General features: G+C 39.5%; 4 protein-coding genes across 5 annotated transcripts; 2 read left to right on the forward strand and 2 right to left on the reverse strand.

Annotated features, from left to right (window-relative positions):
- Positions 1 to 3,877: 3,877 nt before the first annotated feature.
- LOC137957703 (transcription factor bHLH149-like) lies at positions 3,878 to 4,676 on the forward strand. Its single transcript, XM_068805167.1, has one exon. It carries the CDS (start codon positions 3,922 to 3,924, stop codon positions 4,510 to 4,512), a length of 591 nt encoding a protein of 196 aa, XP_068661268.1. The 5' UTR covers positions 3,878 to 3,921; the 3' UTR covers positions 4,513 to 4,676.
- Positions 4,677 to 7,115: 2,439 nt separating this feature from the next.
- LOC137962367 (transcription factor PAR1-like) lies at positions 7,116 to 7,472 on the reverse strand. The gene has a single exon (XM_068809193.1). The coding sequence runs from the start codon at positions 7,470 to 7,472 to the stop codon at positions 7,116 to 7,118; it is 357 nt and encodes a 118-aa protein (XP_068665294.1).
- A 1,866-nt stretch (positions 7,473 to 9,338) lies between these two features.
- LOC137955387 (solanesyl-diphosphate synthase 2, chloroplastic-like) lies at positions 9,339 to 15,196 on the reverse strand. 2 transcript variants are annotated; one of them, XM_068802313.1, is made up of 6 exons: positions 14,655 to 15,196; positions 14,405 to 14,517; positions 12,577 to 12,704; positions 12,392 to 12,495; positions 10,168 to 10,295; positions 9,339 to 10,084 (listed from the first exon to the last, which is right to left on the reverse strand). In XM_068802313.1, the coding sequence occupies exons 1-6, from the start codon at positions 14,881 to 14,883 to the stop codon at positions 9,536 to 9,538; spliced, it is 1,251 nt and encodes a 416-aa protein (XP_068658414.1). In that variant the 5' UTR covers positions 14,884 to 15,196; the 3' UTR covers positions 9,339 to 9,535. The 2 variants fall into 2 exon arrangements, with proteins under 2 accessions (XP_068658414.1, XP_068658406.1); XM_068802305.1 differs by having other exon boundaries at positions 14,405 to 14,529.
- Positions 15,197 to 18,719: 3,523 nt separating this feature from the next.
- Positions 18,720 to 25,498, forward strand: LOC137965405 (protein REDUCED WALL ACETYLATION 3-like). Its single transcript, XM_068811717.1, has 17 exons — positions 18,720 to 19,013; positions 19,112 to 19,150; positions 20,137 to 20,228; positions 21,466 to 21,603; positions 21,717 to 21,773; positions 21,871 to 21,943; positions 22,485 to 22,643; positions 22,849 to 22,998; positions 23,116 to 23,371; positions 23,466 to 23,587; positions 23,718 to 23,804; positions 23,963 to 24,051; positions 24,161 to 24,223; positions 24,309 to 24,365; positions 24,615 to 24,711; positions 24,846 to 25,004; positions 25,090 to 25,498. The coding sequence occupies exons 2-17, from the start codon at positions 19,118 to 19,120 to the stop codon at positions 25,093 to 25,095; spliced, it is 1,638 nt and encodes a 545-aa protein (XP_068667818.1). The 5' UTR covers positions 18,720 to 19,013; positions 19,112 to 19,117; the 3' UTR covers positions 25,096 to 25,498.
- Positions 25,499 to 25,944: the final 446 nt, after the last annotated feature.

Below are 25,944 nucleotides of genomic sequence, written 5' to 3' on the forward strand. Positions count from 1 at the left end.
TGGAAACTAAATAACCATATAGGTCCTATTAGTGCACATAGAGGGAAAGTGAATCGAATTCATTCTCACCTACCCAAAATCGTTAGTGCATGCCCACAAGAGAAAGTGGAAGGGAATGAACAATGTCATCCATTTTTCACCCACTTCAGTGTCAAAACAAGTGAAAGTGAAATTCGAGGTTACACCTAATTCATTCACTTTCACTCGTTCACCCAACGATCTTTACATCCTCCTCTCTCTCAACACTCTTTGCACCCCTCTTTTTCAAACACTCTCTACTTCCTAACCCTGGTCTCTCTCGACATTCTCTCTCGCTACTACTCGGCCTCACCCTCATCCTCAACCTTACCGCTGCCCCCCACCCTCTCACTTGACTTCTTGCCATTGCTCGCCCTCGCCCTCTTTCTCTCTCTTCGCTGCTCAGCCTCACCCTCAACATTGCCGTTGCCTCCTCCCTCTCGCTCAACCTCTTGCAGTTGCTCACCCTTCCTTGCCGTTGTGCTACTTTCCTCTCCTCTCACTACCCACTCTTTCAAAATCAAAACAAGAATAATTTTATTTTTTTAAATTATTTTATTAATTTATACTACACCAAAATCTATCTTTTTTTATTAACAAAATACCTTATTTATTAATTTATAAATTTTATTATTTTAGTACTATATTAAATTTCTATTTTAAGAGTGATAATTAAGATATTGTAAAAGTAAGACTTTGATAAGTATCTAGATATTATAAAAGTAAACATTTATGTTTAAGTATTCTATATTTTTTTAATTAATTATATTACAATTTAATTTTAAATTATAATTATTGTATTAATTCATACTAAACTAAAATCTATCTTATTTTATTAATAAAAAACCCTATATAATTATTTATTATATTAATGACTTTAAATATTATATTATATTACTAATTTAAGAGTAATAATTAAGATATTATAAAAGTTGGAATTTTTAAACATTATAAAAGTAACCCTATTTGGTTAGGTATATTATTTGTTATATTTAATTAAATTAATATTTATGTTAAAATTTGAAATTATATTGTTTTTTTGTTTAATTAAAAAGTTAAATATAACTACCTTCTAAAGTTACATCTATGGGAGTATTTTATAAGTAAACTCATTCACTTGTTTTCACTATACACTAACACAAAAAAGTATTTTTCACTGTATTTAACATTCAACTCACTAATACAAAAAAGTAATTTACTTTCACTTCACATGTGCGTTAACTTATACATTGGGGTCAAATTTCCGGTCTTAGATTCTCCAATTCAGGTTACTTTAAGTATGAGTAGATAGATTAATAAAACCTGGGCTGTCCTTAACCTCCCTTAATCTTTACTAACTGCAGAGAAGAAACCATGACCTGAGCAACTGGGGCCTGATAATTTACATCACCCCTTTTAACCTCTCCATCTTCCCACATAAGCATGAGATCAAGTCAGATGATCTTACCCAGAAAATCAAGAACTCATAAGCCCTGCAGAAATCCAAACGTAAAGAGAAGACAAGACCGCAGGAAAGAGAGGCATCGCTGTTGCCAAACCGGGGAGCATCTCATCCCCCACAGACCACAGCACAAGACTCTAGTTGTTAAACCCATAAACCCTAATAAAAAAATATATACATCATGTAGAAGCACATGGCTAAGCCAACCTTTATTTCCAGTCCATTCATGAATACTTAAATATAAACCTCCTTTTCTCTGGCATCTGTCCACTGAACTTTGCTTGATTAGGTCAAGTCCGAGACATTAAACTAATCAATAAATACAAAAGCAAGTTTACGCCTAAATTATTGAGAGCTTAAGAGTGATTGAATGCGACAGATTCGCTGCCGAGTTGATTGAAACTTGAAAGTAGCATAGGATCATGCTATTTTTTTTATTTTTTCTGTGAGTTTAATTAAAATAGAAAACTTCCTACAGATCACAGGGTTTAAGGACGATCGATTGAAAAGTAAAGGAGAAGGCTGTTTGGTAATCATGGGGTTTAACCAAATGAATCTGATAATTTACTCGAGCGATGATCCGTGAAAATAACAAGAAGAGCAATAATTTTTGCATCATGTATCGATTTGTCATTTGCAGTGAGCTCCAAACGATGAGCTCTCCCGTCTGTTAATATGATCTGGAGTCTTGGAAATTTTATCCATGAAGACAACGATTTCTGAACGCGAGGCCCGCACCCAATTGCTCCGGGGAGGTTTGGAACGTCATAAATGGGTGGAGGTGATCTGTTCGAAAGAGAGACAGAGGCCATGCGCCCCACTGCTTCGTCCTTGCTTTCTTCTGCTAATGTAGGTTAGAGTTTTTGTTGTTTTCTGGGCGGGCGTGACGGCAATCTGTTCTCTCATGTATTCTAATAAAGCGAAACATGCAATGAATCTCAGTTTATCCGTTTGAATTGAATCATCACAGAGTCATGTCACATTCGTCACAAACAAGAGCAATAATTGGTCAAGCAGCATGATAAAGAGCATTTCGATTCCAAAAAAGTAAAAACAGGAAGATGTGAAGTTGTGATTGACCCTGAAGTTGCATCAACCGGGCAAATCGACGATCAATAATTTTGAACTTTTTCTTCAGGAGTACTTTCATGGCTGTAGCATCTTCCTCTCCTCCTCCGCGACCCTGCAAAAGTGAAATTTACTAGGAAAAGCCCTCTTTCACGAAAAATCATTTCTAAGAGAAATCATCCAAAGTAATATCCCAAATTCGATTATTTTCATGAAAATGGACAATTCTCGATTCCACTGGTCCTTCATCCATTTGAAGAAAGAAAAAAAACGGGAGGAGATTAGACTTGGTGGTTCCCATTTATTTGGTCGAGTGGAAGTTCGACAACGTTGCTTTCCATGGAAACTCACATCTTAGGGTACGATTAGATCGCTATCGAGTTGTAGCACGGCGGCTGGAAAACTGACCTGTTTGTGAGGACAAAAAACCGGGGGAGCGCCCTTACAAATCGGTTTTGACCGAGTCTCTGCCCCGGTCTAAAGCCTTCCGGAGTAGGAAAAAAAAAAAAAAACTCCAAAAAGAGAGTCAAATGGAGTCGGTCATGCGCTTGTGTGGGTCCTTCCACCATGTGTCATGGCAAAAAAAAAAAAAAATTGTACAGGGCAAATTACCCCCCGAGAGTCGCGATCAAATTCAATATAAAAGAAAGGGCAATTAGATGTAAATAATGGATATAGAGTGGAGTACAACAAGGGGGGCAATTATTGAGCGATATGGAGATTAATTGTTAATTAGAAGGCAGATAGGATATAATTGCTTCTTTGGTGTGACATTATTATTATTATTATTATTATTATAAAAAAAAATAAGGGGCAAATTAGGAGGAGACTTAAGGGGCAAGGGTGATGAGTAAGCACCGCCTATGGCCGGCCTTGGGAAATAAACAAACCATGTTAAAGGCATAATGATGGGTAGACATCCTATTACACCAATCAATTCAATTCCATTTGATTAATCCACCCCCTCCCCCCCTATCATGATTGATGTTGCTTCCCTTTTGTTTATTTTTAATTGACAAGTAATTAACCCTATTACGTGTCTTACAAGTCCAAATACAAACATTCCCCCATCCACTAACCCCACTTTCCGACCTAGGGAAATAAAATACCCCAGCGAGGAATTTCGCTTGGGCTTTGGGGTTGGGGTTGGGATAGGGACCCACGCGCACTCCCCGTAGTGGCGAGCTCAGGTAGGCGTATTTAATGCGGAATCATGTGACCACCACGGCCTTGAGACTTTTTACCCCGCTTTTTCGTGTTTTGGGCTCTTTGGATTATTATTATAAATACTCATAGCAAGTCTTCGCTTCCAATTTTCTGCATTTCACCTTCTCCTCTCCCTCCCCCCCACTTGTGTGGCGTTTTTGCATCTCTCCTCTCCTCCGTCCCGTTTTATGGATTCTGAACGGGAAACGGACTCCGTTCCGGGAATGTCGTTCCAGACCGTTCCGGCCAGGAAAGGCGGCCCCACCATGGAGGAACCCCGGACCAAGTGGAGAACCCCCGCTCAGGAAAAGATCTACGGACAGAAACTTCTGGAGGCCATCAGGTCCGCCAGGCACTCATCCCAGCCCTCCGAACCTTGTCCGTCGAGAGCGATCAAGGAGGCCGCCGATTCCGCTCTGGCGCACACCGCCAGGGGGCAGAGCAGGTGGAGTAGAGCCATCTTGTCCAGGCAGTGGCGGAAGCGGAAACTGTTGCTCAAAATAGGGGGGAAGATTAGGCGGTGCTCCGCTCGGAGACGGCCCGGAAAATCGCTACCGCCACCGCCGCCGATGGCGGTGCCCGCGGGGAAGAAGGAAGAGAAGTTGAGAGAAAGATTGCGTCTGCTTTCTCGATTGGTTCCCGGGTGCCGAAAGCTGTCGACGCCGACGCTTCTTGATGAGGCGGCGGATTACGTGGCGGCGCTGCAGATGCAAGTGAAGGCCATGCGGGTGTTAGCTGATCGACTTTCAGCCGCTGCTCTTACTCAAAATCAGAGCTGAGTGAGAGCTGCCTTTTGTTTTCTCTCTTTTTTTTCTTTTCTTTTTCTCTTTCTTATTTCTGTTTTTTCACTGCTGAGAATTTGTTAATTACGTGAGTTTATTGTAAATTCTTAACTTGTATATGGTTTTTATTTTACACGATTTCAGCTGGGCGCCGTCCTGCATCCGGGTTGCTGCGAAAAGCAATTTTTTTTTTACCCAGTTGCAACAATTATTCTCTCATTCTCTCTTCTCTCTTTCCATAGTCATCTCGTTAATGCAATCAAGTTGCTAAGAATTTGATCCTTGACGAGATGTCTCAGAGGCATTGAGATTGCAGATTCCTTTGCCATATTTTCCAACCCTTAATCTTGTCAATTCAGTTGGCCACTTCACTTTCTTACCTCTGATCACCTTGTACCAATCGACATTTTCCAGTTTCCCTGTTCTCCCCTTACTGTGTATCTTTACCTTGGTCGACATTTCCAGTAGCCGGCGAGGAAATCGACGATTCAAAACAAACTGCAGTTTGTATTTTACCCTGTTTTTTACGAAAATAGCGGTCAAACAGTTCTCCTGAGATTTGATCGGCTGCGTTTTTCAACGATTTTTGTTTCGTTCCTTTTCTGGGATGAAATGACGGGTTTCACGAGAAAGATAATTGACCCATTTGAGAAGAATCCGCGTGAAGTACAAGAACCAAGTAACTCTTCTTCCCGGAAACGAAAAATAAAAGAAATAGTTAAGTTATACTCATCTCTTCGTTTTTCCATGCTATTTCGGTAACCCCGAATCTCAATCCGATCTTGCGCGTAGTTAGCAGACCACGCGCGCAATTGTTTTTGTTCTTTCAAGAGAGAAATAAAAAGAAATCGAATATTTCAGGAAAGGGGCGAGTGGCGACGACGGACACCTGCTTGGAAAGTTGTTAAATAATTGCAGAGGACAAATATCTAGTTGGCTACCGTCTTGCCCCACCCATCTTAGCAAAAGAAACATGAATGTCTCTCAGTCTCACGGTCCTGAACCCTTCCTGCATTCATCCTCCCATGTGAGTGACACTCAGACGCTTTTCCTCTCCTTCCCTCCGTTAATTTCTTCACAATTACAACATGTCTCTTCAAAAATATCAGAAACAAAGGCCCGACTCTCTTCGATGAATACTGGAATCATCGTAAAGATCAAAGAAGACGCCGAATATATTCTAATTCTCCCGGGACGGCTGGACCAGACCAGGCTGGTTCACATTATTTTGTCGAAACTGCACCATGCGACAATGTGCATGCTATTTGCGGAAAAAAACATACATGCTGAGGCGACACGTTTTTGAGAAGAAGATGCTTTTGCGAGAACGTAAAACGCCTCTCCCGCCTTTCGACGTCGGATGCTTTTCGCGGCCACTTTCACCCAAATCTCCTCGACTCCAGTCGTTCTAACCCCCCACCCTAACAAAGAACATGAAATAAACCATTACTTGCACACGACCTCATAAGCTGCACGACGCTACACTATCAGCCACCTAAAAGGGCACAGGGAGAGGGAAGGGGAGAGGACAGACTGCCATTTCTGGGGAAGGGGTGGTGGTGCCCATGATCTGTACGACGAGGGCAGGTGTGTGTAATGATTAGGGAAATGTATAAGCTGGCGTAGGAACCGCGGGACCCAACGTTTTACGATCGCCACATGTCTACCGTCTCTTGGACAATTAACCAGCGGAGCGTGTAATGGGAAAAGAGGAGGCAGACTGGCAGAGTGACCTAAAGTTTGATATTTTCGACCGGCCTTTCGGGCTTTTAGCCATTCTTTTTCTGTTAAAAAAATGATGGAAGCTTGCGGCCCTTGTCCTGCCCTGCTTCCACGAAAACCTGCTCATGTGCCTCTAACATGGGCCGGATGTCCGCAACAGATGAATAATGATCACCTACAGGTGACGCAGAGGGGTTCGAGCTTCGAATCGAAGAAGCGTCCCTCAGCAATAGTTTTTCTCTTCACGAACTAGCTCATCAGAACTGAGCTCTCTTCTCCATATTTACTTAAAAACATCGATTAACGTCAGTATCGATGGCTCTCCGGTGGGTCCGTTCCAAATCGTTGGATGAGGATAAATGGTTAACTTGCAAGAATCCATTATTGTTGTTTGACGTTATGTGTAAATGTCAACTGAAAATGAATTAATGGTTCTCATTACAGGATCTCCGTGAAGTCAGTACTACTGACACGAGTTAGCTTCGTTTCAGTTACATTGCAAACCCCTACTGTAGAGTTTTGCTTGGTGAATGATGATGGATTCTAACTACATTTTACAGTACTGAGATGTCGTTTTGTGTTTTCAGTATCTTAAAGCTTGCAACAAACTAACCAGAGCCAGTGCGAGTGAGATCATAAAGATAGATATTTGTGCAAAATTGAAAGGAAAAGAAAGAAATAAAATAATCCAGGTGAATTAGAAATGAAGAATAAACGTTGTCACTTGGTTTGCTCTCATCTTCTCCTCCTTTCTTTCTTTCTTTTTCGTTTTCCTCGGGGAGGACAGAAACAAAAGAAACCCAATACAAAAACGGAATTGGGTTTTAGATTTTAGCCATGGGAAGGAAGGTTTGGCATAAAAAAGCTATCATATATGCTTACCCTCCCACCTTGGTCTCCTCCTTCTGCAGTCCTTCGAAGAGATTGGTGAGAAGTTTCATAGAAATCACTTTTCCCTCCAAAGCCAAGATATACTCAGCAGTCTCTTCAAAGAGCTTGTCGACTTCAAGAGACTCCCCACCAGGAACAAGCCTCTGCAATGCGGCTATCTTCCTTTCAACTTCCGCTCTTTCGTCGTCACTCTCGCCGTCAAACTTACTTCCAGCAGGCTCCTGACTGCAGCAACAGGCATGCCTTCTCTTCCTCCTCAGCGTCCTGCTTCTTCTGATTAGACTAACCTTGTTACTGAGGGAACACTCTCTGATCATGTGGTGAAAGTGAGGGGGCTGGACCATTACTGACCCCTTGTGGGTAAAGAGCAGAGAAGGGGAAGATGGGTTTGTGGGAGTCACTTGTTCTTTCTCCATGGAAGAAACGACGAACTGCAAAGGGAAAGAGGAGACGTGGTCGAATTTGGACAACTTAGGGAGTGGCTAAATTATTGTCTTCTTGGGAATTCTAGAAATGCCAATGCCAACTAAGAAGGACCCACAAATTTTGGCTTCCCGATCAATGTTTCTGAAAGTCTGAACAGCGTCTCTGCCGTCCAATGATACGACACACACAGGCTTCGCCGAGACTTGGCTCCTTAAAGTCGAACCGCACCAGTCACCACCCTGTAAAAATGTTGCCACAAGTAGGAAATCTTTTGATCGAACAGAGTTAAGAGTTGCGCTCAAGCCTCGTGAAAGATTATTATCGATGATTCTCGTTTTAGTAGAGGAGAAGAGATTACGATGCATCATTGTCAGCGTTTTTCCCACGGAGCATACGATCTGTCTCAACCCTGGACTCTTTCGGTCAAAAGGACAAACAGGTTGTAGGCGAGCCAAGCCAAAAGCGAGTGCGCCACAGCTAAACCGGACCCAAGGCAATTGTACTGCTTAAAAAAGGACTGGGCCCGCTGGGACCAACGCCCAGCACATGCGCTCACATGATTTCTCGATCCACCCACCCTTCCCATGTGCACCCGCCGGACGACCCTCCACGTGTCTTAACATGGTTCCACTGAGCGAGTACGCCCTCCTGGCTCGATCCTCGCGGTCTGAACCGCCCAAAATGCCGGTGATGTTCCCAAGAAGCCAACCGGAGCGCCATCTTCTCCCCGCCGGGTTGGCAGTGACAGAGGGCAGACCCAAATTTTTCAAAAAAAAAAAAAAAAAACACTCCCATCCTTCAATCTTTATATCTGCTCGCTGTTCACTTTTGAGGCGATTTTCATGGGGGATCCAGGATCCTTCGTCGATCCTGTTGGGCATTTGGTGTTCCTTGTTAGCAGGAAGGTGTCTCTCATGTTGCTCACTCCTGGTTATAAAATTCCTTGGATCTTGCTCTCCCTTCAAATTCAGCGTCTCCAAGTCAATAGACAAGCAGAACTCATCTCTATTCTATTGCGAGGCTCGGCAGCTCTGTCATGTTCTTTCCCATGGCGACATCATATCCCCTAGGTCAGAAATTCGTGGGTGCAATAATGATTCCCAACTGTGATTTGTTAACAGTAGGATGGATTCTTGGGCCAATCTTTCGGAAAAGGTTAAATTAAGAGACACCCACATGGGGATTTATAAGAGGAATGGTGGAGTCAGAGGTTGTTGCGGTGCTCCTCCTTTGCAATGCTTCCAAGCTTTCCATCTTGTTTTATTTTTTCTTTCTTATGGCTATGGTTCATTATGGTTCAATGATGTGTAGGGCTGTGGGGGGAGCAGGAGGCTAAGGTGTCAACACCTCAGGTTACATGCCCTTTTGAATTCTGATGACAATATAGATTTGTGTGATTTGCAAGTGACTTTGGTTTCTGCAAATGGGGTCCCCTATTTATTATTATTCGCTACATTCAAGAGAGATTTCAGTGCGAGAGCGAGAGCGAGTTTCAATGGAGATCTCTGATAGCTCAATTGGTGACCACTACTGGTCCACCTCCGCGCTCTGAGAGTGGAGATGCTGACACCCCCATATCCAGGTGTAACTTGTTGCAGTCACTTTTCACCGAAAGTTGCAAATCATGGTAGATTCGTACCGGTTTCTCTTTGCAAACCAGGCCCGTAGCTATGGGTGCCAGCTGCTTGCTCCATCATCGAGAACATAAAAAAGGGTGGTGATAAGAACTCGACTGAACGAATAAAGCAGGAAAAGGTCTATGAACTGTTTGGATTAAACCGACTTTGCTTGATCTTTTTTAAACCTGTAAGCGATCAACTATCTGCATCAAGTGTACATGGGTTTTTGGTATTTTATTTGTTTTCGTATCCTATCCCTTAGATAAAGAAGATCGTGAAGCATTATTACATTAGGCGTCAGAAGAGATCAACACCTTGTAAAAATGAATGATCTAATGATTCCTTGAATACCGTCCCCCGGCTTAATCTATCCTTTGAAGATTATATTTAACCACCCCTTCGAGTGAAAATCTGAACTCACTCGGAGGGAGGCACTGGAGGCTCCGTATTGCCAAATCTGCTTTCTCTTTTGCCAAATCCTGTGCTCGTTTAATACCACCGCACTTTGAAACCAACTCGATAGCTGTGTCTAAAGAGCCTGGCTCACTGAATTCTGAGTCTATTATCTCTCTCAGCATGGGCTCCTGCTCTAGTGCAAAGATGACGGGAGCTGTAAGGTTGCCGTTAGCTAGGTCACTTCCGGCCGGCTTCCCGAGCTGCTCCTCGGATTGGGTGAAGTCTAGAATATCATCTACTACTTGGAATGATAGGCCAAGATTTTTTCCATATTCAAACATTTGTTCACAGATGCTACTGCTGACTCCACTGAAGATAGCAGCTCCCTTGGTGCTTGCAGAAATCAAGGAAGCTGTTTTGTAGTAGCTCTTGATTAAGTAGTCTTCTAGGGGAAGGTCACAGTTGAAGAGGCTGGAGGCTTGCTTTATTTCACCACTTGCAAAATCTTTAATGACCTGATACACCAATCAAACTTGTGACAAATTTCTGTAAGAAGAGCCACGAAAGCAAATTTTGGACAGTTGTGCCACAAACATACTTGACTGATGAGCTTTATGACTTCAAGGTTTTCCAGATTTGCGAGGTACCATGAGGACTGTGCAAACATGAAGTCGCCTGTGAGTACTGCCACCCTAGTACCATATATTTGGTGAATTGTTTCCTTCCCTACAAATAAAAAAAGATTGACATTGTGTAGTTCGTGGCACAAAATAGTTTTTATTAATTCAACAATTCAGATTCATTTTCAAAGAAAACAAAAGAAAAGATTAACACACTATGCATAGGTAGATTGTTTAAAATAAATATAGAGCATTCTTTGTTTTCCTGGCATGGAAAATATGAAGGAATGCCAATTGAAATCAGAGTCTTCCCTTCCATCAGACCTAAATGGAATATCTGTACCATGCCCAGTGGCACCAACCACAATCAAACTCGTTACATCACCAAGAAATTACATCAATTATAAAAATCAGTTTCCACCCAAAGACAACCTCAGTCATCAGATGGTGTAGGAAAGCAGCTCACCACCATTGCAACTTCTTCCCCACCTGGAGGAAATTTGGATTTAGAGCACCTCTCACAATCACTTGGAACCAAGTCCCCAGATCAGCTAATCTGGTGGCAGATATGTTAGTGAGGGATGGCTCTCCCCTTCATTATCTTACTGCATCTACATCTTGTGTTTGTTTTTCTTTTTTTTCCTCATTTACTTGCTGTCTTCAGCTTGATGTAATTGGTTTTCACCCCCCTGGTTGGTGGGGGATGATTCCTCCCTTCCCTCTGCTAATAAACTTCTCTCACTGTGTTAGCCAAAAACTTTCTCACAGTTTAGTTAAAGAGGGTGTTCCTCTTTCCCTCCTTTTTAATACTTGAGGCAATTGCCTCTCCCTCTCTAGTTATTTCGTTAGATATTGTTCAATTAAATTCACGAATACAAAAAACCTATATGATCTCAGTAGTCTGACTGGCAACTTTTATGTAAATGCAAATATTATGAAATAATTGAGACTCACCTAAGAGAAGAAGAGCAGTTCTTTCGATCAGAGAAGCACACAAAACATAATATCATAAACTGTTAACTCCTGGACTAACCATTTGGTAACAGGCCAGGAAGGTGGAAAGTTACCTTTTAAGTAGTAAAGGAATTTCAAATCATCTCATAGCGAGTGTGAGCAAGGACAAACTGGAAAGTATTTCCTGAGGCTGCAAAGAAGAAAGCTTCTGAATGAAGGGCATTGCATGAATATGCCCATTCCATGTGTCGCTTGATGTATTTTCTAGGATAAGTGGCCTTTAATCTCGCTTCAAAGACCCAAAGAAGGGTTGCACTGCCCTTGAAACATACATGTAAAATAGAATCTGAAGAGGAACTTGCCGAAAGAAGGTTTTGTAGGAATATGGCTATACACAGGAATAAGCGACTTGACATATTATTCCTCAACTAGTGGCCCTATTGCTTTGGGCAATCAATTGAAGGGCCAATTACAATACCTGGATAGATGGAAGACGACAAATACAGGATTGAAAGAAAGATACTGAGACAGATGGCAGAAAGTTCTTCCTACTCAGAAAAGAAGGTTGCATCCATTTAAAATGACCAGGCAAATTACATGAATGAAAAAGAAAGATTTTGGGTGCAGTTAACATCAACATGAGGAGAAACGATTAAAAACCAAAAAAGCAGCATCTACCAGCTAACTCTGCAGCCGGTTTGAGAAAGAGAAGTCTCTCCTTTGTAGTTGAATAAGCCAGCCATCAGGATATTGACTTACTTCTTTAGTGGAATTGAAGAAAAACATAAAAAAATGCAAATTTTAAATATCAAAACTTAGACCCCACTGGTCAAAGTTCCTACTCACAGCTTAATCAATTCTTTCATCTCAACACAGAAAAATTCAAAAGTTTAGCTTAAAATTTCCAAGTTGCACAAAGCAGATAAGGTGACTCAGCATCATTACAGAAAAATATGTGTCCAACATTACGATAATGACAGCAAGAACTCTCTCTAAATTGCATTAGAGCTACATTAGCCAATGATTAAAATACAATATACTACTTTTAGTTTTTTTTTTTTGTCTTCTTGAGAAAGGGAAGAGTATTAAGCATCATTATGGACATATTATCATTCACAGTATTCCGTACTCATTTTTACTTATTTTCTGAAGAGAAAGAAAGGATATCAGCAACAATCCATGAAAGAGGGTACAGTACCCATAATGCCAGAAATGAAGGTATGTTCTGCAAGAAAAAATAGACTTCACCTCTGCGCAACCCACTGTCATCTAGTACATCATCATGAATTAAGCTTGCGGTGTGAATCATCTCAATAATCTCTGCTAAACGACGATGTTGAAGGGTCAGATCCCTGGATATAGATTAGAGAAATGAATCAAATGATTTGAATTTGAACCAATCTCAGGAGAAAAGGAACCATGAGTTTACTTACTGTAAACCAGCAATTTTTGCCGTGGCCCTTGAGACCAGAAATACTAAAGCTGGTCTCAACCTCTTCCCGCCAGCACTGAAAATCTGCTGAGCTGCAGATACTAATACTGGATTTTCTGAGCCCACAATCTAAATAAAATAAGAAATAAAAAAGACTTTATCAGATATAGAAAAGGAAGAAATATTTGTTTAATGGGGAATCAAAAGTGATATTTCTACTTTCATAGGAGCAGGTCTCTAACCTTAAAGTTTAAAGGCTTAATGCTTTTATGAACCATGCATAACAAAAAATAATTAATTAGATGGTCTGCTAACTGGCAACAGGAAAATGAACTCACACTTTAAGACAATAGAGCTTTAGTAAGTTTTCCTACGTTAAGAGTTTAAAAAGAGATCACATCTACGCAAACTATGAATGCAACAACTGCATTCAGCTGAAGTAATAGACTCTTGTACAATAATGCCTAAATATTACCCATCATATTAGTCAACAACAAGAAAATTATCAATATTCAAAAAAAAAAAAACATGAAAATTATCATATGATTTTTTATAACTGTCCTCCCACCCCAGGAAACAATTTTCTTTTTTGGGGAATAGAACCCCAGGAAACATAAAGAGACTAAAACAGATGATTAATATTAAACTAGACATTCTTTAGCTATTCAGAGAGGGCAACTCTGCCATCAAGTTCTATGTCCTGAAGGAGAGAATTGATGGAGCCTCCACTATATAAAAATTAATTTGAAGCAGATCAAATAGAGGATTTCCCCTGGGCCACTTGCCTTAAATTTCAGATAAATTGTGTGGGTGGAATAATCATTCTATGAACTCGAAGTAAAAAAGGACATCAATTCCTAATTTAGAAACACATCAACACAACATATAGTAAAATAGTCTGAAAAAGTTACAACACTAGTATTTCGTTAGAGGTAGGACATATGGCAATTATTTGCCTAATTCTATCATTCATTTCTCAGGTACCTAATTCTACATTAACCTTGCTCCAGAAACAAGCAAGAGATCAAAGATTGCGGGATTAACTTGTTCATGAAAATCACATACAAGCTCCCTGACTCAAGAGTTAAGATGGTAGTTTACTTTGCTTGTGGAACCCAAACTGCAGTCATGACCCCAAAATAACAAGTTCTTTGAAACTATAATAACAGTTTGACATGTTGATATGAGAACCTGCCACTCTTCATTTCTAACTCTTAACATGCCGTGCTGTCAAGTTGCAATGGATGGAGAAATCAATCGTGTTAGAGATTTTTAAGCCAAGAGGTGAACAGTTCCTAATCTGATTGAGATCATCCTCGGCTGCTGCTTAGCATGTGATTGCAGTCTACTCCATGGAACGGGAGTGGCATAAGGACTTAAATACTTCTCTTATCCATGCCAAGTTGCAGGATCAAGAACCTTTCAAAATTAAATATCTGCATACAATCCATTTCTAGGTCGTTAGGTGGTCATCATGAACTTATTGCGAAGTAGATAGGCGACTATCCAATTGACTGTAAATGTTCCAAAGATAGACTAGAGTACAATGTTTCCACAAAACTGTGTCATCCCATTCAGACAGGACAGCTTCCATCTAAGGAAAAAGTAGGTATGGCATCAAGGCACATAGTGGAAAAGAGTAGCGCTGAATCAACAATCTAGCACTGATAGATTACTTCTTAAAAGCAAATTTGAACAGAAAATAGTAGCACTGAATCAACAATCTAGCACTGATAGATTACTTCTTGAAAGCAAATTTGAACAATTGAAGACAAAATACTAGAGTCACAATAATGACCTCTTCAAGAACAAGCAGGGGTGCAACTCACCGAGAGCAGATTATTGTTCAAAGTTTCCATGTCGTCAGACACTACTTCTAATAAAGACGATACCGAAATGGGGCTACTTGAGTCAGAGGTCCCGTTCACTGACGACAATGAATCTATAGCATTCACTGAAAACCCGTCAGACGACATATAGATTACAAATTAGTACAAACGTTAAATATAAGTCTTGGCGAAATATTAAAAATAAACAGAGCAGAATTCATCAGTTGAAATACTGTGAACATGCGCTTACAATTGAGAGTTGCGTCTGGAGACTGTGCTAAAGAGACAACCGAGCAAATACCCTTATGCCGCCTGCCAAAGCTCTGGCCCACATAATTCCTTCCCCACCTCAAGATGTTTCTGACTTGAACGCCATCGGCCGAAAAACAGCACCTGCTTGAACCTGAAGAACGCCGTGCACCGAGCAACTCCAATCTGCCAACGCTGAACTCAGCATTTGGACAGGCCAGTGACACCATTTTCTCAAAGGTAACTGAAACTTCACCACTTGGCAGTTTAAGCACCGGCTTTCCCTTCTGTCCAACGCAACCTATTCATAGACATGCTAAAATAACCAGCATCCAGTAACTGGGTCTTCGAGATTATGATGCAGACATCACCAAGATTTTGAGGTTTATGAATTCGGCATCCGTGTAACGAAAGGATCCATCCCAAAACAAGTGTTGCAGAATTGTTTCGAAGAAACAGACGATTGGGGACTGACTGTGAGGTGGAGACATGGAGTCCACATAAACTCGCGAGTTGAGCTATCTGCTCTAGAGATGAGGTGAAGAGAGATTTCGTTCGTAGTCGTAGGAAAAATAATGCAGCAAGGAAAGAGGACCCCACGGCTCATTTACTTTGGGTCGTTACGAAGATTATTCGGGTAAATGTCCAAGAACCGAGAGTTGGAAGGGATAAGATGCTGCCACTGGGTGGGTTTATGGCTTCGACCGCCTCATAAAACTCAATTCTTGAATCTTGAGTAAGCTATTTTATACACGGCTTTTCACATAATAACACAGGTGGTTGGCGTCACAGGCAACTGGGAAAGTGACAGAAACTGGCGTTTCTGAGACTTCTGTGATGTGTCTCAGATCAATCAGAAGTATCTTGCTCAGCCAAACTAATTAAATGATCGGTCTCTGTTATGTGGCCGCGTCCCATGAGGGCCTGTCAAAGCCATAGATAGGTCCAGCTTCCACTGGATGGCCTGTTTTATTCTGGAACAGAGTCTCAGTTCTCTGCAGTCTGTATAAATTTGAACCTTTGATTAAAGTAAACAAAAAGAGTTAATTTCTCCGGGTTTACAGATCTTACTCAATCCAAGACAGAAGGGCCTCTGTTAAAAAGAAAAAAATTGAAATAAAAAGTGGTTGAGATAACGTTAAATTGGGGGATGGGATTACTGAGGATTCTTTAAATATCCGTATACAAATTCTTTAAGTATTACTGTGAATGCCGGAAGATGGGCCACTCAACCTTGGAGAAAACAGTAGAGAAATTGTTCTTATCTATTTGTTTTATCTCTACATCTTCCGTCAGAGCACGGGAGGATTCAATGCAGAGGTTTGGCACTTTGCTGGAGCAGGCCGACGTTCAAAGGAAACAAATATTAAAAAAGTGCCCGCTCCGTGATTTTCGTTCTCTATTTCTGTTGCATCTGTGAATAATTAATGTGAGCAAATATATCTCAGCTGTTCACTGATCGGACACAACTTCACTCAATGTTTAATAATGGTGTTTATTGGAAATAAATATTTTTTTAGCTCATCATCTACGTGGTACAAAATCGTACCGAAGCAGTCCAAAATTAGACCATTAGGATAGTTGTAATATGGAGACTCATTACATAGACTCCTCGTCGAGTCAGGCTCACAATTTTTTTGAAGAAAATATGCATAGAGATGGTTTGAATATGAAGCATGAACGTGCATTATGTATGTTCAATTGCATGTTAATAAATGGTATCATGCCTAACCAATCCACTTTAACTAGTATATCTAATACATGTTGTGGGCTCGAAGCACTTGATTAGGGAAAAGATATTCATATTATAGCTATAGCTTTTAAAGTAGAATTAAATCATAATGTATTTGTGAAAATTCATTAATTGTCATGTATACTAAATGTGGTAATATCAATGATGGTATCAATGTCTTCAACACCATAAGCAAGAGGAACCTTGTTTCATGGAATTCTGAATTAGTTGGGTATGCAACACATGGATATGGTTTCCATGCACATGAGTTATTTGAATGCATGAAACTTTCTTGTGTACAGCTAGGTGAGATTACATTTGTCGGCTTAGTTACTGTTTGCAGCCATTTTGTTAAACACCTAGCTAATACATACCCAAAGACCGATCTGTTTGATAGCGAAAAACCATGTACTTAACCTAAGATCATAACAATACATCCACTTTTACGAGCCAACGACCATGATGGCTTAACACTAGTGACGTGGTCCACTGTTACATGGTCACCGCGTCTGGGTCGACACGATCGCCCACGCCGAGAGTTGAATTCGCGACGTAGCACCTACTCTGATACTAAATGTTATGTACCTAGCCAATACTATACAAAAGACCGACCTATGTTAGCAGCGAAAACCAAGTACTTAACCTAGGATCATAACAATACATTCACCATTACAAGCAGACGACCCAACGACTTAACACTAGCGACGCTGGTCCATTGTTACATGGTCCTTGCGTTTGGGTAAACACGTTCGCCCACACTGGGAGTTGAACTCGCTACGTAGCGCCTGCTCTAATACCAAATGTTAAACACTTCGCCAATATATACTAAAATATCAATCTATTTGGTAGCGAAAAACCAAGTACTTAACCCAAGATCATAACATATTCCAGGATGTTAGAGAGCATGGTTGGTGCTTTGGCGCACAACACTACGGGATAGCCGAAGAGTATGAAAACTAGCGCTCATGACCTAGGCAGTGCTCTGCCGAGAGCATACCGAACGCCGATGTAGTTAGCACCAATCTCAATTGTGCCCCTCGCATGGAGAGCTTGCTCAATTTCTTCTTTAACAAAATTGAAACCCACATTAGAGGTATCACTCTGATACCAAATATAATAAACAAATTTCTATCATACATCAAGAAATTCATAATTTTAATGTAAACGAAAGCATGAACGCTTACCTCCAACCATGATAGTTAAATTTCAAAAGTTGCAGAAGAGTGTCTCATCTATTCAGAAGTTCCTCGATAGAAAAATCATAGACTAACTCTGTTAAACCAGATCCGAATTTCATAAGCCTTTTTTTTCATCAAAACAGGGAGATTGAACTACCTATCTTATACACATCTAAGGAATAATGGGTTATTTATGAAAAACAAGAATTGATATCATGGTGGTTTTGGAAGTTAGTTGAATTTTAAAGTTGATGTTGAGAAGGATTTGTCTCTATATATTAAGTCAATTTTATGAAATGACAATGAAGTAGATAGCAAGGAGGTCACTCTAGGTGAGGTTCAGCAATAAGGTGTCGCGTTACTCTAGGGTTCGGTGGCTTGTTGAAGACTTCATTTGCTGCATCATAAACTCCCACTGCATTAAGTAATCGGTTAACTAGTCTGCATTGACGCTTGCAATGGAGCTACTGATCAATCGGATAATTCTCCATGACGAAGTAGCCATTTATTTTTGTTAGAAAGAAAGAGTTTAACAATTCTCACAGAAATGATCAGGTATTGGTCGCCCAATTACGATCAAACTGGTATACACCAATTTGGGCATTGAGGCTTGAGTGCATGGAAAGACGCATTTGAATGTTCAATGCTTCTTTTTGTTTCGGTGAGGTTCAGTGCCAATATGGAATCATACAATTCCACGCATACAAATCGCCGCCAGAACAAGCACCAGCGAGAATGAGATCACTGACCGCCGGCCGCGGTCTTTGTGGATTGCGCAGTGCCGCCGGCAGTACGTACATGGACATTGGACGGTGTAGAATCTCATCAGAAGATACGAACCCTTTCCACGCGCTTCCGTAGACCCCTCCATTAAAATTCGCTGGTCTGCCCCAAATTTCTCCTTCTGCAATTCTTCGTAGATTCACCGTGCTCGTTTAGTCGCCTGGGCCTTTAGTCGGTAGTTTCACCAAAATTGAAGTTGAATGATAAATACGGACAGTGTGAGGGTGCTTTCGCGCTTTAAAAGTGGTTGAGAATTGAAATAGTCAAGTAATTACGTTTTTTAACTACAAACAGATGGCTTTTTGGTAATTAGAAATATGTTCCACGTTACGTGTCAGCAGACGGATGAAGGAAGCGCCTGTAATGGAAGGCGGAAATTGCGAGAGGAGCGACCAGTTAATGATGAGTAAATTATGTCTCTTTTAATTTTGTTGGTTTTTGTCCAGCCAAGAGCGAGAGGAACCCCTGTAGCAACAACAACAACAACAACAACAACCCTCAACCGCTCCGGGTTCGAGAAGGACATCTCTCCCGACATCTAGCCCAAATTTTAAGCGAACCTCGATTGCTTCAGATCTCCTCCTCCTCTCCACTATCTAGGGCTTAAATCCGCTTCGATTTTCATGTCACTGGACTTGTACTTCGGTTAAGAGATCACCATTTGCAGGTATTTCCGATTGCTCTTTTTCCTTTCATTAGTCCATTGTATGCTAGGTGTAGCTTTTGATCCTTTTTCTTGTTTTCTTGTTTCTTCCGTCGTTCCAGGGAACAATGGTGGTTTCGGGGCCACTGGCGCCTGGTCAGGTACGTAGTTTCGTTCTTTATCGGCTAATGCGCAATTTTCGAAGTGTAATTTGTCGCATTTAGCATTGTCGACGTTTCCGTAAAAAAATGTATGAGATGTTGCCTGACATTTGAGAGGGATAATAATTGTAATGAGATGGATATTAACCATTACATAAAATGTTAACCTTAACAAAATTTCCGTCCTAGTCCATTATGGCACTTTGGATCTTTGATTTGGAGTCTGTCTGTTGGAAGCAGATTTTCGTTACTGGTGAGTTTTCCAAAAGACACGCTATAACTGATGAGAGAAGTTGTGGCAACGGAAGATAGATGATATAGTTTCTAGAAGATAATGCTTACCAGGGTTTGGATTATTAGTAATTAAGTTAAGAGAAAAAAATGTGAAATGGAACTGAATAGTCATGCTTAGATCTCCAACAATCGGAGATGAAGTCACAAGTTTGAATAATGTTTTAGATCCTTTTTCTGATTGTATGAATGTTTATGAATAATTCGAAAAAACTGTGTGGAAGAGGAGGAAATAATTGAGCCAAATGACTTGTAGCCAACATGATAAAATATGTGAAATATTGGGATTATTATATGAACACTACTTCTAAAGAAGAAATGGACGATCACTATTTTGCATGGTGATCATAATTCATAGCTACTAAAGAACCTGGGAACAAGATACCATACATGTCTGGTGTTTCAATAGGAAGTCATGGAGCCACTAGAAATTTCTACTGAAGATATACCAGAAAGGGAACCAGACCTGAAATATTCTTGAAGTAGAAATGGTTTTGAACTGGATGGTGACAGATTGCAAATATTCTTGTATCTCAACTTGTGTGTTTGTAAACGCCTTTAACTCTATTTAGATGTACACAATGATTAGTGTTGATTAGTTAAGACTGTTTAAACACTCAAATCTTGCATCTATTCCTTTTTTTCTTTCCTTCAGTTACTTTCCTTTATTTATCTTTTGTCTTTTTCTGTTTCAGGTGTCGTTTTTGCTTGGTTTGGCCCCAATTCTTATTTCATGGATATATTCTGAGATATTGGATCATAAAAGATTTTCTCCTTCTAACAAACTGTAAGTATGCAATAAAGAAAATGTTGTGGACTTTTTTCCTTTACAAGAGACATGACAGCTATGATACACAATTGGTGTGGTCAGATACAATTCAACTTTACAGTACTTTTATGAGGAAGTGGTTCATGACTGAGCAGTGGTATAATTATTTTTAACTTCTTGAAATAGATATCTTGTTTGATGACCTTTTTTGGGAGTAATGGATGATTTGTTTTTTTTAATATTGACTGTATGATTTATTAACTAAGTAAAGCCGAAAAGAAAGAAAATTACAAAATGAGGGAATAATCCATTCTATTAAAAAATTACAAAGTTTCTTCAATGAAATATCTTTCTCATCGTCCTAAAAATACATTACGGGCCAATCAAGGACAACAAGATCCTGGAAATCAGCCTCATCTTTAGCAAGTTATGGCAACACAATTAGCCGATCTATGAGTGACCAGGAAATTGAAATACCATCAGCACTACCTATTCGTTAAAAAAATGTGGTTGAAAATAAAGGTGGGTCAGTTCCTTTTGTGCACCATTTTATGACATTTGATTAGTCTCCATCAACAATAAGGCCACCAGAAAATTTATTTTTATGAAGATCCTCAGGCCACTGAGGGCCCTGATTGTGGCTTTGTTTAAATCAACTGTTCTGAGCAGACCAGAAAATGTGAGCCAGTTTGCTTATAATCTTTGCATGCTTCACTGCAATCTCCTGACTATGAATCCCCCACGGACATATCCACCAAAGTTCAGTTTTAAGCACATATTTTGGGTTTTGGGGTGGAAATATCCACCAAATCTCATCAACATGGTGATGGGGAGAAAAACTTGAATACAATGAATATTAATACGTTGAGTGTAGAATGTTTTTTAGTTAGTGTTTCTTTCCTTGGAGATATAAATTTCAATTATGGAGCTCTTTTGTTTTGCATGGAATATGTTTGAGCTTTGTGTATCTGATTCTGAAACAACTTATTTTTTTCATTTGTGCTCACAGAAAAAATACATTATAAGTTTTTCCCTTGCTAACTTTTATAGGAACTAGTTTTTAGTTCTTTCTAAAGCAATGCCATCTAAATAAATAACACAAGATGAGATGTGAAGATACGCTTAGTAATGCACAAATAGATATGGTACAATAGTATGTGACATCTGGCTTATACATGTGCATATAATTATGTTTCCCTGGGCAACCTATATACTGGCTTGACGGCCCTCTGTTTTCTTTCTTTAATGGTTTCAGTCATTCAGATATCAATCTGGTTGAATTGGGGAATGAGACTATCAAAGAAGATGATCGCACCATTCTGCTTGAAGGAGGTCTTACAAAATCTGCATCTGCTCGATTTCACAGTTCCTCAATCAGAGCAAATCTAATGAGGTTATTTTTCTCTTCTTTTAGAGGGAGAAATTCTATTTTTCTGCTCTTTTTTCCTTCGGGGTTCTTTTTTGCTTCTCTCAACTCAACATTTTTATATTACTATTGGAATCTAGGTTTCTAACGATGGATGAATCATTCTTGATTGAAAATCGAGCAACTTTAAGAGCCATGTAAGCCCCATATTTTCAAATTTAATTTTATTTATTTGATGTCATACAAGTGACTGTACACGACTCTGCTCATGGAAAAAATCTTACCATTCTGCAGGTCCGAGTTTGGGATTTTACTGGTTTACTTCTACTTGTGTGATAGAACAAATTTGTTTTCAGATTCTAAGAAGGTACCAGTTTTCCTCCTAGATTTAATTTTTTATACAAACTTAAAATTTCTAGACTGTTACAGCTATGAAAAGGAGTTTTATGAAATTTTTGAATAATTAGGGTAGCAATGCCTGATCCAACCTGGCTTCACATTTAGTCTTTTATCACCTCATTTTAACCCTTAGAGAATCTCTATTTTCTCTTCATTTTTTATTCTTTCATTTTAGTAGTTTTGTCTGCCCTTCCATTGATGATTGGGGAGAATTGGGCCAACCTAATATTCCAGTCAAACTAAAGAACAAAACTAGGGAAGATTAGGTTGAATTGACCTGGATTCTTTTTGTTTTTTAACTTCTGAGTTGGATTTTGGTGTTGAAGAAAGTCAGGGTTAGCTCAGTCAAATTCTGTGGACCATATTTTTCAAAGTGACACAGATTTGAGACATGTCTAATTGAAATCGACCCAAGAATAATTGCTACCTTTAGAATTACTCCTAACCGTTTAAAGAGTCATGCACATTTCTAGTGTTTCCTGATATGATCTTGATGTTCCTCTTGACAGAGTTATAGCCGCGACCTTTTTCTTTTTCTCTATATTCTGCTCATCATTGTTTCAGCCTTGACTTCTCTGAAGAAGCACAATGATAAGTCAGCATTCTCTGGAAAATCCATACTTTACCTGAATCGGCATCAAACTGAGGAGTGGAAGGGATGGATGCAGGTGAGATACTCTTCATCGGAACCGATCCTTTCAAATAGGCAATACTGTGGATTGTTTGTACTAGAGAATCTGTGACAAACTTCTGCTTTTTGTGATGGTTACTGCTGTGATATTCCATGAAGCATGTGGGCATCATGATATGAGTTGCTGCCTTGTTTGAAAATTTTTGCACTTGTTTACAACTACCCTTCCCTTTTTTATTCAGGTGCTGTTCTTAATGTACCATTACTTTGCTGCCACGGAGATATATAACGCAATTCGTATTTTCATTGCTGCTTATGTCTGGATGACTGGTTTCGGAAATTTCTCGTATTACTACATTAGAAAGGATTTTAGCCTAGCTCGCTTTGCACAGGTGGGTTTTCTATGTCATTTGACCTTTTTATTATTTATGTTCATTTTCATAATCAAATTCTTGTATCAATCTGCTGCTGACGGGTAAAAACTTTCTTTGCATTGTTAAAAATTGCAGATGATGTGGCGGTTAAATTTTCTGGTCACGTTGTGCTGTATTGTGCTGAACAATGATTACATGCTGTATTATATTTGTCCCATGCACACTCTGTTTACTCTTATGGTATATGGTGCACTTGGCATTTTTAACAAGTACAATGAGAATGGGTCTGTAATGTTCGTGAAGATTTGCTGTTGCTTTTTGGTGGTCATCCTCATGTGGGAAGTCCCTGGGATTTTTGAGCTGCTATGGAGTCCCTTCACACTTCTGCTAGGTTTGTGCTAATGTAATTAGCCTATTATCCAATTTGTCACTTTGATTCACAAAGTGATTTACTCAAAAAGCATGGTAATGTTTCTTGAGAGCAGGATACAAGGATGCAGATCCTTCAAAAGCAAACTTGCCTCTTTTGCATGAATGGCATTTCAGATCAGGTCTTGATCGCTACATATGGATAGTAGGAATGCTATATGCATACTATCACCCTACTGTAAGTTATTGTGGCATTGGTCTCTCTTCTTTCACTGTACCAGAGATGTTCTTCTCCTTCAGTGACATGTAATTGGATCAAGTACTTCGGCATATGCATTCTACTGTAATTTGTGATGCTTTTTCCATAGGTTGAAAAATGGATGGAGAAATTGGAAGAATCTGAAACGAAGGTGCGGTTATCAATTAAAACTATCATTGTGGCAGTTTCCTTGATGGTGAGTTTCGTGGTCTTTGACTAATAATGGTATCAACTCCATATTTTTCAAGAAGTATAATGCATCAATTTGAGTCACTGCTTTACTCGATTATCTTCAGTTCTGTTATGATTAATTTTATATTTTATATTTTTAAAATTTTGTTCTCATTTTTGTAGGCTGGCTACTTGTGGTATGAGAATATTTACAAGCTAGACAAGATTTCCTACAATAAACTCCATCCTTACACATCATGGATTCCTATAACGTAAGTATATTGAAAATTAAATTTTCTATAAACCAAAGCAAATTATATATTAATCCAAATTCAAGTAAGTTTCCTTGACAATTGTTACTTCTCTTTTGCTTTTGTTCAGAGTCTACATTTGCCTACGGAATTTTACACAGCAGTTCCGTAATTTTTCTTTGACTCTGTTTGCGTGAGTACCTTTGACAATTCTCTGTATCTCTCTCTGTCTCTGTCTCTCTTTTCTCCCTTCTCAGAATGATCTTTCTTATTTTTAGGTGGCTTGGCAAGATAACACTGGAGACTTATATTTCTCAGATCCACATCTGGCTGAGGTGGGTGGGCCTTTTTTTTTTCTTGTTGCTTAATCTGTGATTGTGAAGTTTATCAAGGATAAAAAGTTCTCATTTTTTTGGTTTTTATAATTTGGTTGTTCTGTTTGTAGCCCGTGGACTAGTTTATTTTTCTCTACTGCTTTAGTCGATGGCAGTGTTTATGATTTTCATTATAAAGCATCTTCCACCTTTGTTTATCAGTAGCTTTCTGTATTTTGAAGTTTTACTGTTTATTTTAATAAATTTCAGATCAAATGTGCCTAATGGACAACCCAAATGGCTTCTCTCTTTTATTCCGGATTATCCTTTACTCAACTTCATGCTCACAACTGCAGTTTATCTTGGAGTAAGTAACTCTGTTCTTACCCCACAAATGTTAAGTGGGTGGGTGAACAAAAGATAACTCCAATTTTGGCTCGATGGTTTTACATACATGAATCTTTTATTTCCTTCTTGATCAAGCTAAACTTCTTCATGCAGATATCATATCGTCTTTTTGATCTGACAAATACTCTGAAGACTGCATTTGTCCCCACAAAAGATAACAAGCGTCTTCTGAGCAACGGCATTGCGGGAGCCTTTATTAGCCTCATCTTGTATTTTATTTCATTGATTCTCCTTCAGATTCCTCTTGTGGGAGTAAGCTCTATGACTAGGCTCTCTTTTTATGCATCATAAACGTTAAGTGATTTGTATATAATGTTCCAACTTTATGCACGGACAGGCTTGACGGGTTCAGAACAGGATGGTTGTGGTGATTTTTTGTTGGGGAACGGAACATTCAGAATCCAGTTAATAAGCAGATTGGAGCTGAAGATTTTTTGATGCAATCTGTGGCTTGAAGACATAATTAAACATTTTTTGAGGAAAAAGATTATTGCCTTGAAATGGATCTTGGTCCTCGATATGCATTTATGGAGGAAGCAGAAGCAGGTCCATGAGGTGAGTTTGGGTGATGGCACAAGGCAGATTCTTTGAGAATGGTGGTTATTCAAATTATAGCATTCTAATGTTTGTACCTTTCTTTTGTTTTTCCTTCTAACAAGAAGCAGATGAGGTTAGTTTTGAGGCTGAATACATGTAAGCCTGGATGATACAAATCGAATAAATTCATATAAAAAAAATCATTTTTATTTTGGTGTCTGTGCAGACAGGTTTGTTCTCTCATGCGGATAATTTCTTTTTGAAGACACTAAACAGACTAAATGAGAGGATTATCGCGAGTTATTTCCAGAAGAAATAGGAGGAGGCATTATTCTCGGAAAAATAATTCGCGATAAAAACAAGATGTCCTCGACTTTTTGTTGCTTAACAATTGTAGATACGCTTAGAGGCTTTAATTTGTACTGTTACTTAGCCTAGTTATGTGATTTACCTAAAAGTAATCCTGGGTTCGAATGACTCAGCTTACCCAAGTTGATCAGCAAATTACCCGTCCGCGAGGAGCACGGGTACTTCAAAAAGAGATGCTTGGCTGTCAACTTCAATGTCTTTCAGATTCAACGGCAAACCGTATCACAACAAGAATGAATATATATTAGGCCATAGAGCACTAAAAAACTGAAAGAAAATCGAAGCA

Source organism: Aristolochia californica, unplaced genomic scaffold (genome assembly GCF_029961685.1).
Source record: "Aristolochia californica isolate CCGP_79_NKW_82.1479 unplaced genomic scaffold, dmAriCali1.0.hap1 SCAF_1, whole genome shotgun sequence".
NCBI lineage: Eukaryota > Viridiplantae > Streptophyta > Magnoliopsida > Piperales > Aristolochiaceae > Aristolochia > Aristolochia californica.